Below are 13,246 nucleotides of genomic sequence, written 5' to 3'. Positions count from 1 at the left end.
TATGATTTCCATTTTTGATGTTTGTTTTTGTTTGCTTGTTTGTGTTTTTAAGAGGGAGAGAGAAGGTGGGTGGTTGGTGATGGGGAGAACCTGGTAGGAATGGAGGGGGGGGGGAGGTCAATATACTGTATGATTTTTTTCAGTAAAAAAATTAAATGTTATTGAATTAGAGGAGGAGGAGGAAGAAGAAGAGGAGGAGGAGGAGGAAGAAGAGGAGGAGGAGGAGGAGGAGAAGAGGAGGAGGAGGAAGAGGAGGAGGAGGAGGAAGAAAGAGGAGGAGCCTTGTTGCTCTAGCTCCAGGCTAATGTTCTAATCACATGTGCCCCTCCCCCCCCCCCCCCTAAGTCTGGCTGTCCAGCCTCAGTTTCTTTTTCCACCAAAGAACACAGCTGGAGCAGTCTCTGGAAATAGCAATGCCAGGCAGGGGGACAACTGGGAACCTTAGGCCTCTGCAGGGGGAGCCCTTCTCAGCTCAGGTAGGACCTATGCAAGTCAGTTAACCTGTCCTTTGTCCTGGGTGACTTCTGAAGTCTCCGAACGGTGAAGAAATGACTCGTATTCATGCGCTTGGCCTGTGCTTCCTTCAGTCTGCCTAGGGTGCCTACCCCTACTTGTGTGCCGGGCTACTGCTGCTCATTCTTCAAGATTCGGGTGCCAGCTGGCTGTGTTGGCATATACCTGTACCCCAGTATTCATGAGGCTGAGACAGGAAGATGGGGAGTTCCAGGCTGGCCTGGGCTACATAAAAAAACTCAGGTGCATCCTCTGAGAGACAGCACCCCAGAGTCAGCTGCCTGGTACTGAGTTGACTATCTGTGCCTGCCACACCTACAATGGATTAAAAGCCTGAATGGATTTGCTTTTAACTGTATATTCTCTTAGGTAAGAAAGCATAAGTTGACTTTTTTTTTTTAACCTTTTTTGGTGACAGTGGGCATCAAAGCCAGGGCTTCACATATTCTAGGTAAGTATTGTTGTATCACCAAGTTACACCCCAGCCTGATCACCTTGGTTTTAATGTAGTCATAGATTCTCAAGAAAACTTCAGAGACCGTGTGGCGTCTACTGGATTCTCAGTGGCGTGCGTGGGTGAGGATGAGGGTTGGTGGCTGGCCACAGGGACTGTTTTTAATCTAAGCAATATGGTCCCTGCTATATTTACTTCTGTTGTTGAATTGCTCACACTTTTTCCTTCGACTAGAAAGTTTGTTTCCAGGCTTCCAGAGCTCTTGGCAGATTTTCTCATTCACAGCCAGTGCTGGGAGGTTCAGTGGGCAGGGCCGGGGGCTAGTCAGAGGCCACTGATTCACCCCCATTTGCAGAATGAATGGGCCCAGCAAACAATCAGCTTTTTTTTTTTTTTCCAATCTTCTAAATTTACTCTCAAGTGTGGAGATCCCAGGCTCCTGTCCACGAGGTTAGGGGGTCCTTCCACTCTCCTGCGGGGCTCGGAGCTTGGACACAGAACAGGCCACAGTGTCACCCTCCTTTACCTCCCCAGCCTCTGGGAACTCAGAGGAGTCAGAAAGCTTGCCCATATAAGTTAGCCAAGGCCTCCTGAAGGATTAGAGTCAGCTTCCTGCCTCTCCTCTGCCTGTGGCTCTCCCAAGCTCTGGCTGGCCACATCCCTTTCACTAACTTTGGGGATCCCAAAATAGTCCATCTACCAGTCCCCACCCATTCAGGGCTAAGGCTGTGACCGGTTCCCGGAGCCGGGGCTGTGTCGGTGCAAAGGCTTAACCCTAGGGATGTGGTTTCTAAAGTCAGACTAAGCATGAACCGGAGCCTGGGGCTGGCAAACACCCCAGGACTGGGAGGGGACAGGGAGTCTGGTGTCCTAACGCACATATGGGAAGGAACGTTTGGAAGCTTTGGAGGGCTCTCTTGATCCATAACCCAGACTTCATCGTGCTGGGACCTTACCTGGTGCAATGAGCGGGTGAGTAGCCACAGCAGGAACTGCCCGGCCAGGCCCTGGCCGGCCCTCCATGTTGCAGTTACCATCTCCTGCCTTGAGTGTCTCTGGCGCATTGTCAGTCCCACTAGGCTTGGCACCCGCAGGGGAACCCTGAGCCATGGTCCTGCCCTGTGGTGGGGCAGGCAGAGGCTGGCTACTGCTGGGTGTGGGTTTCAGGGCCAAGCTGGGCAGGACAGGCTGGGTGGGGGGAGGGCCCGAGGCTGCTGCTGCTGGTGTCTGCTGGGTGCGAAGCGTCAGGTTCTGTACCTGAAAAAGAGGGGCCCCGTGAGAGTCCAGAGAATGCAGGCCGGGGCAACAGCAACACACACCTGAGAGGGAGTTAGGGCAGATCCAGGACTACAGACATGAAAATGGTTTCTAGACGGAGCGAGTGAGAGAAAGAGAGATAGAGAAGAGACACCAGAAAGAGAGACGCACGGGGTGGGTAGTTAGGGGCTGAAAGAGAAGCCCGGAGTGGGTGGAGTTTGTAAAGAACACAGGAAGTATGGTTAGTGATCAGAACTGAATTCTGGGGCTGCCCGGCTGGGGCAGACAGGGGCAGGGAAGCCAGCGCCTTTCGTTCCCCACCCCTGACACTATCGGGATTCGTTGCATCCTACTGCGGCAAAGCACGGTATGGAAAAAAACAGAACAAGACTGACAGGCAAAGCAGAGGCTCAGCTTGTCCTCACAGTCAGGTTAACGCCAGGTCGTTTCCAAGACAGCCGCATGCTTACTCAGCCTGGTCCCTGCTGCCCTCTGCTGGACAATGGGGGGCAGTGCCGGACTCATAACCTAGCTTCTCCATCCTCGAGCTTGGGTCCCCCTTCTGGAGATGGCGTAGGAAGACAGACTGAGTAAGAGGTCCGTTCTCAGGTTCCCACAGACGTCTCACACAGAATAGCTCCTCTGTGCTGTAGCAGAAGGCCGGAGGCCAGCACCCATACCGTTCCTTCTCTCCGTATGCCCCTGCCTCTGATCCCCTCCCCTCAGTGCTGGCTCACGGTGCTCTCTGCTGCCTACCTATATTCAGAGGAGCCAAGAGGTGCTGAGGCCAGCTGGATGGTAACGAGCGAGTCCATTTTCTTATTGCTTCATAGACGAGTCCTACCACTGCCAGCACCCCTGCCCCTCTATGAGCTGCCCACCCCCCTGCCCACCCACGAGCCCGGGGTCCTCACCTGGGCAGGGGTAGGGGGCCGAGCAGGGGAACCAGTGCAGAGCTCAGGCTGAACAGTAGCGACGGTGGCCGTGGGCGTGAAGATGAGCTGAGGGGACAAAGGAACAGAGGGCCTAGGCTCCTAGCTACCTGCACCAAGTTACCTAGCTGGGTCTGGAATCACAGGGAACGAGGCACCTTTTACCTGCCCAGTGTAGGCTGAGCCACAGGGGAGAGCAGTTTAGCCAGGGGATGGCTAAGCAAGCGGGACCCTTGTTCTGAGGGACTCTGTTGCCTCAGAATCTGGCACTGTCTCCTCAGTCCTGTGAGGAGGAACCTTGGGCAGCTGTCATAGGCTGATCTTCCAGGTCTAAGATAGCTCTGTTCCCCAGGGCTAGATCGGAATAAGATTATCTTTCAAAAAGGATTAAATCGGTTTGCACAGTGGTCACTTTCTAGTCAAGCTCTGATTCAGCGGGGGTGGGGAGGGGAGTCTGGAAGCAGCAACAGCAGAGGAAGGAGATGGCCTGGAGCTACGGTGACTGCGTCTCATCTGGAGGGGTGCAGGTAAAGAGGCAGCACTGGCTGGCACCTTGACCTCTGTGTGGCTCTGTCTCTGCATGCATGTGGATAAGCTGGTGTCGGGGCAGGGGGCCTCCTTCATCTCAGTGCTGGGGCCTCCTGGATCACTCCCTCTGTGTACATTCTGCTCTCAGAGGGCAGCAGATGGGCATCAGGACCCCAGTGGGGACATAGAGTAAAGTGGAGTGTGGCTGCCAGTTGGCTGGGGACATGGAAGTCCAGTCATATGCTGTCTGAGGCATTGCCTGGGAAGGGGAAGAGTACCCGCAGCGACAAGCTCGGAGTCAGGAAGAAAAACTAGGGAACAAGATCAGAGCAGCCCCCGGTGTGATGCTCTGGCCTTAACAGCAAGGCAGGGAGGGACTACGCTGTCTTCAGGATGGTGTCATCATGGGTAAAAGAGAAAACCAGCTTCTCTTCAGCCTGGGCGGCACGGGCGGCACGGGCGGGGACTTGTCGGTTGGAGCCCACCACGGTTACGTGGTTGCTTCCTAGTCTGCTGTTCCCAGACCTAAGGACCCCTTAGGGGCAGACAGTGCCAGGTCAGGTATGTTCTACATGAAATAGAACGGGGCAAGCTGAGAGGACTGTCCTGGGAGCCAGCTCGTCTCTGTGGAGCAGCTAGAATCTGTCTGCTCACCTGTGAGTTCTAGGCACCACCTGGGCATGCATCCTGCCCCGTCTCCCTAACTTAGTTCTGAGATGGGCAGGGAAGGGAGGCACTGTAGGGTGACTTTCCCTGGCTCCATCTTGGACCTGACCCTCCCTGATCCCTACGGCTGCCCACTCAGCCCTCAGGCTTCTTCCACCCCCTTCTTCCTGCTCCTGGTTCCTTGCGATCTCTGCTCCTTTCTCTAATCTCCTATCTTTCCTGATTGTGTCCCTGAAGTCCAGGAACACACCCAGGACGCACATACTCACCATCTGCGCCCTGAGGTACATCTGTGCTTGGCTGGCAGTCAGGGCAGGGGAGGACGTGTTGCCCAAGAGCACGGCCTGCTGGGCAAGGCCCGAGGCTGCGGCTGAATTGACACTCTGTGCCCGGTTGATAAGCTGGGCTGCTGCCGGGGAGGCTGCCAGATTGAGCTGATGAGAGAGATGTGCACATCAGAAAACAGGAGGCTGGGCTAGCAGTGTCCCAGGAGGCCAGGCAAGCAGTCCCCTGTATTTTGCCTCCCTCTCTCCTGTTCTATGGCCTACGTGGCGGCCTTTAGGACCATCTCATGCACTTGGCTCTGGGTGGTTCCTCTAACTTTGCCCCAGAGCTGGCTTGGACACACAGCTGCGGGCTGGACCCTATGGTGCAAGCACAGTTAGCAATTGAGCCTTGACACCAGAAAGATGATGGGGTGTTAATAGCAGAGCTAGAAAGAGCACACCCATTTTTTTCCTGGCAGGAGCAACCGATCCCAGCTATGACCCTACATGGCTAAGGCATCCCCACAGCTGGATCCAGATAGTAGGGAGAATCGTAGGCAACAGGCAGTCCATGGATGTGGACTCTGCCGGCCATTCCCATACCATACTCACTGAAGAAGACTGGGCAGGAGCCTGTGAGGACACACTGCTACCGGGAGTACTTCCTTGTCTGTTGGCCACCAGGCTTGCCTGGAAAAGGACAAACTTTGGTCATTAATGTCTTCCACCTCAGTGATTTGCGGACCCCGATTTTCTGGGAAGTGCTCTGAACAGCGATCGGGAGAGCAGCCCCATTGCCCTCATCCACACGGGCTTGGCCTCCTGACTCACAAAGGGCCAGGATTAACTGAATCTGTGGCGGAACCATTGAGAGCACAGCTACTCTGACAGTTGGCCATCACCACTGCCCAGCAAACAACTCCAGCTCTCTCCAGACCTCCGTCCCTCCGCCCCACCTACTCCATCCATGAGGCCACTGGCATCACATGAGAGCCTTGCACGCTGGAATACCCAACCTGCCCCTCTCCTCTGGCCACTCAGTGTTACCCTGGCAGAGAGAGCTTCCCTGACCACCTGATGTCGGGCAGCCTCCTGTGGTCCAGCTGCAACTGTGCGTTCTTTTCTAGTGAGAATTGCAGCATAGGCAAAGGGCTTGCTGACTTGCTCCAAGCAGGCAGGGTCCACAGTGCACGCTGTGCCTGACATCAGCTTCACCCACAGAAGGTGCATAAAACACTGCATCGGGTGAAGGAATGAGTCCGTCAGTGAACATCTGTCTCCCTCAGTGGAAGGAGAGAGCACCACCACACAGGTAGACTTGCTGGGTTAGTCACTACATGGGCTCACCCAGCACTTGCTGGGCCAGCGGGTGAGAACCGCGGATATTCCATTCCCGAGCAGTAGGCCTTGGTATCTGTCTTTCACCTGCTTAAGGACATGTGACACTAATACCTGATTCTGGGGGGCTTTGTGGGGAATCTGAGCGATAAGACTTGTTTCCTCTTGCATCACTCCCGTATTACAACGCAGGTTCCGATAGAGCCTGGGTTAGCCCGTCCCTCGTCCCTCACCTGCTGCACTGCTGCCAGGCTCTGGAGCTGCGCGCTGCTGAGGTGCTGCTGCTGTAAGGCCGCTGTCTGCAGCATGAGGTGTTGTTGCTGGGCAGCATACATCTGCTGCAGGTACTGCGCCGCCGTGCTGGGCTGCCTGTGCAGGGCCTGCTGGATCACCTGAGATGTGTGGGAGAGGAAGCAGGAGTATGGACTGGACCAGAGAAGACCCCACGTGACTCCCCAGGCGGCACAGAGAGCCATTCGCGGAGTTTTCGGCCTGCCTATCTTCATCTGTCAGATGCCTGTCGTCAGCTCCTGCCTAACAGGGTCCTCTGCCTCAGCTGCCTGTACCCCACTTCTCAGCCCACACCTTGGGAAACACAGCCTCCCACGACAGACTTGGTAGACACTCCCCCTTACTCTGTACCCTCACATTTGAGGTCACAAGCAGAAGGGACAGAGAAGAAAAGATGAGTCAGAAGAGTCACTGGGAGCCAGGGAAGTTGACTAACATCAAAGTGACTACTTCCCCAGAAGGCCAGCCTGATGCTCCCGGAGTCCTGTCATCCCCTTAAGAAGGCCTTTGTGGCCTCTGGGGGGCATGGTCACACCACGGAGGAGACATACTGGGGTTAAGTCTCCTTTCCCTCACCTCTTCTTTCCTTCTCTTCCTTTGTAGAGGCTGTCTCGTCTCAGTTCCCCAGTCACTGTCAGCACAGAAAGAGCCAGAGACCCCTTTCCTCCCTCAGTCACTCCTTCCACGTGATATCCCCTGCACAGGCCTAACCCCCGCTCCCCCATCCCAGTGCAGTCTCTGGTGACTGGCAGAGAGTAGCTCTAGGACTCTTAGCTTGGATTTTGGGGTTCAGTTCTAGCAGGCTGATGTCACAGATCCTCCAAGGTCTCTGGTGTCCCCCAGAACCCCATCTCCTATGAATGCGTTTCCGACCCCTCTCTGCTTCATTGTGTTCTACTCTGGACCCTGCATAAAGGAATCCCGTTCTTTCTGTCCCACTGTCCCCTGTTCCAATTGCGCTTACTCCCACACTAGGCCCATTTCCTTCAGATTCCTGAAAGTAACCCCCCGGATCCCCAGCAGCCTAGCCAGCAGTGGCCAGGATGGGGTGACTTTATCTGGAGTCTGTCAGAGCCTGCATGCAGAGACCCACCAGAGCAGAAACCCCCGACAGCCTTTTGCCTACAGTTCTGATGAGTGCCAGAAGGTGGACACATTCGACTGTGATGCTGAAAACCAGAGCTAAAGCCTCCGGTGCGAAGGGAAGGGAAGAGCCTGTGGTGGGACGGGAAGTGCAACTTGATGAAGTGTGAACAGAGATAACCGGAGAGGACAGGCCAGAGTGCCTGGCTTGGAGTTTCCCGGCTTCCCACTCTCTGCCGTGGCTCCTCCCCCATTTCCTCTTCTGGGTTTAAGACCAATGCAGGATGAGGTCCTTGCCTAGTTTGTCCAAACTCTAACAGCCGAGTTCCTTAAAGTACACATTTCCCAGTAGTGGTTCCTCTAACCTGCCCTATTTACAAGGATGCTCAAATAGATACTAACAACAAATGGTTAGTGCCATCCGCGTGAGCACCCTCGAGAGTTAGGGTCTTTTCTCCCTCTTTGTTTTGTCAAGTGCGGACCTGTGCCTGATACCAGCCATTCTCATAACTGAAGAAGACATATGTGGTCAGCCATGGTGGTGTGTGCCTGTAAGCCCAGCATTGAGAGGCTGAGGCAGGAGGATCATTGCCGTGGATTCTAGGCCAGCCTTTGCTAAACAGAGAGCATCCTGCCTGGGATAGAGTGAGATTCTGTCTCACAATAACAACACAAACTGCAATGTAAAATGCTTGGTGCAGTGCCAGGCGCACACCGTGACTGGTGCAGCGCATGATAACAGGCACATTTTGGGACTGTGTCTAACTCCCTGGAGGACCTGACAAATGGCACCCAGCAAACTTTAGAGAAGTGATCAAGCCTCAAGGACAAAGAATTGTCTAGGGCCACTTGTCTTTGAAAGCCTTACATTTATGTGTATGTGTGTCTGTATGTGTGCATATGCGTGTACGTGTGTATGTGTGAATGTATATGTGTGCATGTGTGTGTGCTTGTCTGTATGTGTGTATCAGCATGTGCATGTGTGTGTATTGTATATGTGGTCATGTGTGTATGTGTATTGTTTGTGTATATGTGTATTATATATGTGTGCATGTATGTATTGTATATATGTACATGTGTGTATTATGTATGTGTGTATGTGTATTGTTTGTATTATATATGTGTGCACATATGTATTGTGAATGTGTGAGTGTATGTATGTTGTGTATGTACATGTGTGTATGTGTGCACATCTGTATGTGTGTGTATTGTGTATATGTGTGTGCATGTGTAGACCCGAGGTCAATGTCAGACGCCATCCTTGATCACTGTTAACCATTTTTTTCCTTTTGAGGCAGGGAATCTCACTTGCGGAGCTCACTGACTGACGTTGGCTATGTGGCCAATGAGGACCCAGCTGCCTCCTCCCCCAGAAGCTCTGGTGCTACAGAGCTCTCCTAAGTGGGTGCTGGGGACCAAAGCTCCTGTCTTCACATGCGCACAGCAGGCACTTTAATGGCTGAGCCAGCCGTCCTTGTAGCCATCCCTCGGGGGAACCAGGACTTTTCCCCCATCTAAGTTCTGTCTCTCAGCTTCCTGTGTTGGACCCATCTGGTACCACTTCCCCTCTTTTAATGACACACAAGTGTGTATCCACTGGCCCATTCTCCCTTTCGCCCATTCTGGCGCTGTCCTGCCTAGCCCATCAGACCATGCCAGCACTCCTTCTGGGCAGCCCTGTCAAGGAAGGGGCGGAATGCCAGGCTGATTGGGATTTTACCTGCACAGTCTGCCGGTCAGGAATCCCACTGTACACAGAAATCTGGGGTGCAGTGGGGCGGCCACCGCTGCCACCACCACCGCCGCTGCTGCTGATGCAGCCACTGCTACTATTGGTCCCACTGGTGTTGGTGGTGACACTGGCCCGGTTGGATGTGTGGGGGACTGGCAGCTCATTCTCCATGGCCTATGGGGTGGTACAGTCAGGGTGCTCAGGTGGCAGAAGAGCAGGTGGATGCTAGGAAGGAAGAGAAAAGAAATGAAAAGCTTAGCAAATGTTTGTGGAAATGCTCATGTCCCAGCCTTCTGATTCTATGGATTCTGTCACCTAGGGTGGAAAACACTTGGAAAAATTGTGTCAGGATTAAACATATATGGAACCCCCCCTTTTTTTGGCTAATTCCCAAATAAAACAGTACAAGCTACTTAGCATCCCAGCTTGTTAGGCTGCAGAGGACATCTAGGGCTTATTTGGAACACATGGGATGATGTATATAGGTTTCATGCATTTACGCAAGGGGCGTAAGCAGTTGCAGAGCTGAGGGTGGCTGGGCAGTCTGAGAACTGTTCTGTGGCTCAGCCAGTGAGACTGGATAGGCGCACCCCAGCTTTCCAAGCAGGCTGCCACAGGGCCACCGGTGAACTCAGGCTTTTGTTGAACATTGGTGTCGTTTTTTTTAGAGAGAGGATCTTTCTATGTAGCTCTCTGCTGGCCTCAAACTCACCATCCTCCTACCTCGGCCTTCCCAACACTCAGAGCTCAATACCCAGCTCTCAACTGAGGCTTTGAGTCACTAGACCCCAGAAGAATATGGACAGGACCGGTTCTTTAGGACACTTTTGAAATCAGGCGTGTCTGCTCTGAACTCTAAGTCTTCTGCTAGAAGCAATGGAGGAGAGGTAAGGGAGGAGGGCTTCTGGCACAATCTCTCTCAGGTAGGGATCACCTTACACCCCTCCAACTTCTTCATCTTTCGATGGAGAAAATGAACACCTGAACTTATACCAGCTCTACACAGCCTAGGTAGTGAAAGAAGTGAAATTTTAAAAATCTCCATCTCTACCAGGGGTTGTGAGCCCTTGGGGGGGAGGGGTGTCAAATGACCCTCCCTCTGGTGTCCCTAAGATCATTAAAAAAAACACACAGATATTTACATTATGAAACAGTAAAAAAATTACAGTTAGAAAGTAGCAACAAAAATTATGTTATGGTTGGGAGTTATCACAATGTGGGGAACTGTATTAAAGGGCCGCAGCATTGAGAAGGTTGAGAACCACAGCTCTGGAGGACAGAATGGGAGAAAGGCAAATCAAGAAATGACAGAAATGGCTGTTTTGTTCTGAGAGGCTAATGAGCCTCAGGTGTTTGCAGTCTCTGCTCTAAGTCCTCTCCATGCCCGAGGGACTCAGTGTGGGGCAAGTTCTACCTTGGGTGGCTAACTAAACTCTGCTTTGAACATTTGATGGACTAGGGTCTGATTCTTGCTTTAGGCAGTTTCTAGTTGGGGACCATACACAGCACCCTGTTTCTTTCTTTCTTTTTTTTCTTTTTTTTTTTTGGTTTTTCGAGACAGGGTTTCTCTGTGTAGCCCTGGCTGTCCTGGAACTCACTCTGTAGACCAGGCTGGCCTCGAACTCAGAAATCCGCCTGCCTCTGCCTCCCGAGTGCTGGGATTAAAGGCGTGCGCCACCACGCCCGGCTGCACCCTGTTTCTTAACCCATCAAATGTGACAGTCCACGAAGAACAAAGTAAAAGGCCATGCCAAGTGCCAGCAAGCTATCACCTACTCAGTCACCTCCCCCAAACGCCAACTGCTGCCATGGTTATGACACTGTCCCTGTCTGGTTCCCATTGTCTGGTTCCAATAAATCATGCTTCCCCCACGACAGGTTTGATGCAGTCTCTAGTAATCTGATGTCCTAGCCAGGAGGGAGAACCAGAAACTCCTTCAGAGGCCATTTGGTGGTCCAGATGTGTGCCCTCACCATCACCATTTGGTGGCCCAGATGTGTGCCCTCACCACCACCATTCTGTGAGCCAGATGTGTGCCCTCACCACCACCATTCTGTGAACCAGATGTGTGCCCTCACCATCACCATTTGGTGGTCCAGATGTGTGCCCTCACCACCACCATTCTGTGAGCCAGATGTGTGCCCTCACCGCCCAGCCTCACAAGCCCAGTGCCTCGATGGAGAAAGCTTGGGAAAGAAGTGAAGAGCGGTGGGCGAGGTGCATCAGGCCTGAGTGCAAGCCCTGCTTTTGATATTTCATTATCTTTCTAAACCTTCTCTCTATTCTTTCCTGTTTGCAAGCGCATGCACGCGCACACACACAACCAATATCTTATCTATCCATCCATCCATCTATCCATCCATTCATATATCCATCTTGTTTATGTATCATCTGTCAGAGACATCAAACCCTCTCCTTGTAGATGACACCAAATTCATAAAGGAAGATAGTATTTTGCATATTAATGAAAACACTGATTTGTGTAAAGAACTGAACCAGATGTTAATGCCGTCTCTCAATCTGAGGTTGACAATCCTCAAGCCACTTTCTTCAGACAGTTTCACTGTGGCATTAAAAAAAAAAAGAACAGGAAGGCAGCTGAAGAAATGGCTCAACAGGGGGACTGGCCAGGCGAGCCTGAGGAGCAGAGTTCGGATGCAGCACCCACATAAATGCCAGAAGGATGTGATGGCCTGCCTGTGCTCCTGGAGCCTTCGTGGCAGATACGGCATCTCCACAGCAAGCTGGCGAGCCAGGCTAGGTAAATGGAGCTCTGGGTACAGCGAGAGACCCTGCCCTACACATAAGGGAGATAGAGTAATTGCACCTGATGTCAACCTTCAGACCTCACATGCATGGGTATGTGAAGGTCAAATGGCAGGAATGTTGGAGGTTGGGAAGCTGATGCCACTTCCGGGTGGCAAGTGGGTGCTTTGTCAAATACCCATTGCTTGTGACCTGGACCACCAAGCAGGTTCTCCTTGAGGCCTGTCTGCTTTTACTGCCACAGAGGTCCCTGTCCACGAATCCCTCGGCCCCGCCTTGCATTGGAACCAGGCTTCATGATGGCTGATCATTTGTTAAGGATGCCTGTGGACGAGGATGAGATGCGTGGGCCAATGGCACAGCTAAGCCAGCAAGGATTTCCTGTACCTGGCTCTGTCGAGATCTGCCATATCTATATTCCAGGAACAGAAGTCTAGGCTGATGAAAAGCCATGCAACACTCCATTCCTGGCCTTGCAGGAACTGAAAAGCTAGCTATCAAGTGAAATTTAAAATATATATTAAAATTATTTTGTAGATTATGTATGTGGTGGGCCTAAATGCATATTTGTGTTCCAGCAATGTGGGGGTCCGGGGTGATGTTGGGCACCTTCTTCATTTCTCTTCATCTTATGAGGTAAGGGCTCTTACTGTTCTGGCTAGTTTGGTTAGCCAGATTGCTCCAGGGATTCTCTGTATTCCACTCCCATGCACCAAGTTCTGGGCGAGCCATTATACAGGTGCTAGGATCTGAGTTCTAGTCCTCACGCCTGTGCAGCAACTGATACAGATGCTGTCTCATCTGTAGCCCACAACTATGACCTTGGCTAACCAGGTAACGATGGCAACCTCCAAACACAGGCTGCCCCAAAGGGTCGTTATCTCCCTTTTCCTAAATGTTGATCAAAACTGGGGTTCAGTTCACGTTCTAAGACATCACGCCAGGTGTGGTGGCACATGCCTTTAATCCCAGCATTTGGGAGGCAGAGGCAGGCAGATTTCTTAGTTCGAGGACAGCCTGGTCTACACAGTGAGTTCCAGGACAGCCAGGGCTATACAGAGAAACCCTGTCTTGGGAAAAAAAAGTCTTTGCTTTTGGCTGAACAGGTGCTGCAGAGTGTGTACTCAGGCCCTGTTGTCAAACACTAGTGGCATTCCTCTGTGGAAACACTGCCAAGTAAGAACAGCATGGCTCCCACGCAAGACTGACACTTCCCTTAGCCACTGGGGACACAGCTGTCTCCTACCATTGCTGGCCAGAGCCCACCCTTCTCTGTTGGCCTTGCGCATGGCTTCGTACCCCCACCTCCTCTCGTTGAGGGGCTCGTTTGGTTTTGTTCCCTTGACCCCGGTCCCCGCTCTCTGTGACACCTGTGCTCACGTTCACCCTCCACTACCCATGCATCTATGGCTGCACCCT

General features: G+C 52.5%; 1 protein-coding gene across 7 annotated transcripts in view; it reads right to left on the bottom strand.

Annotated features, from left to right (window-relative positions):
- Phc2 (polyhomeotic 2) overlaps nucleotides 1-13,246 on the bottom strand; it is a 98,227-nt gene that overhangs the window by 38,599 nt on the left and 46,382 nt on the right. For 6 of the 7 annotated variants that reach the window (XR_376334.4, XM_006503235.2, XM_011240576.3 and 3 more), the window contains exons 2-7: nucleotides 9,049-9,285; nucleotides 6,188-6,346; nucleotides 5,229-5,306; nucleotides 4,620-4,784; nucleotides 3,139-3,225; nucleotides 1,924-2,224 (exon numbers count right to left, since the gene is read on the bottom strand). Coding sequence is in view for 6 of the 7 variants with exons in the window: in XM_006503235.2 (XP_006503298.1) it covers nucleotides 1,924-2,224; nucleotides 3,139-3,225; nucleotides 4,620-4,784; nucleotides 5,229-5,306; nucleotides 6,188-6,346; nucleotides 9,049-9,231 (973 nt within the window). In the remaining variant the exon portion in view is untranslated. The remainder of the gene's footprint in view (nucleotides 1-1,923; nucleotides 2,225-3,138; nucleotides 3,226-4,619; nucleotides 4,785-5,228; nucleotides 5,307-6,187; nucleotides 6,347-9,048; nucleotides 9,286-13,246) is intronic. The other variant, XM_006503234.2, reaches the window with a different exon arrangement.

This window comes from Mus musculus, chromosome 4 (assembly GCF_000001635.26).
Source record: "Mus musculus strain C57BL/6J chromosome 4, GRCm38.p6 C57BL/6J".
NCBI classification, from domain to species: Eukaryota; Metazoa; Chordata; class Mammalia; order Rodentia; family Muridae; genus Mus; species Mus musculus.
The sequence above is the reverse complement of the archived record's forward strand: the minus strand, read 5'-3'. Positions and strand labels throughout refer to the sequence as shown.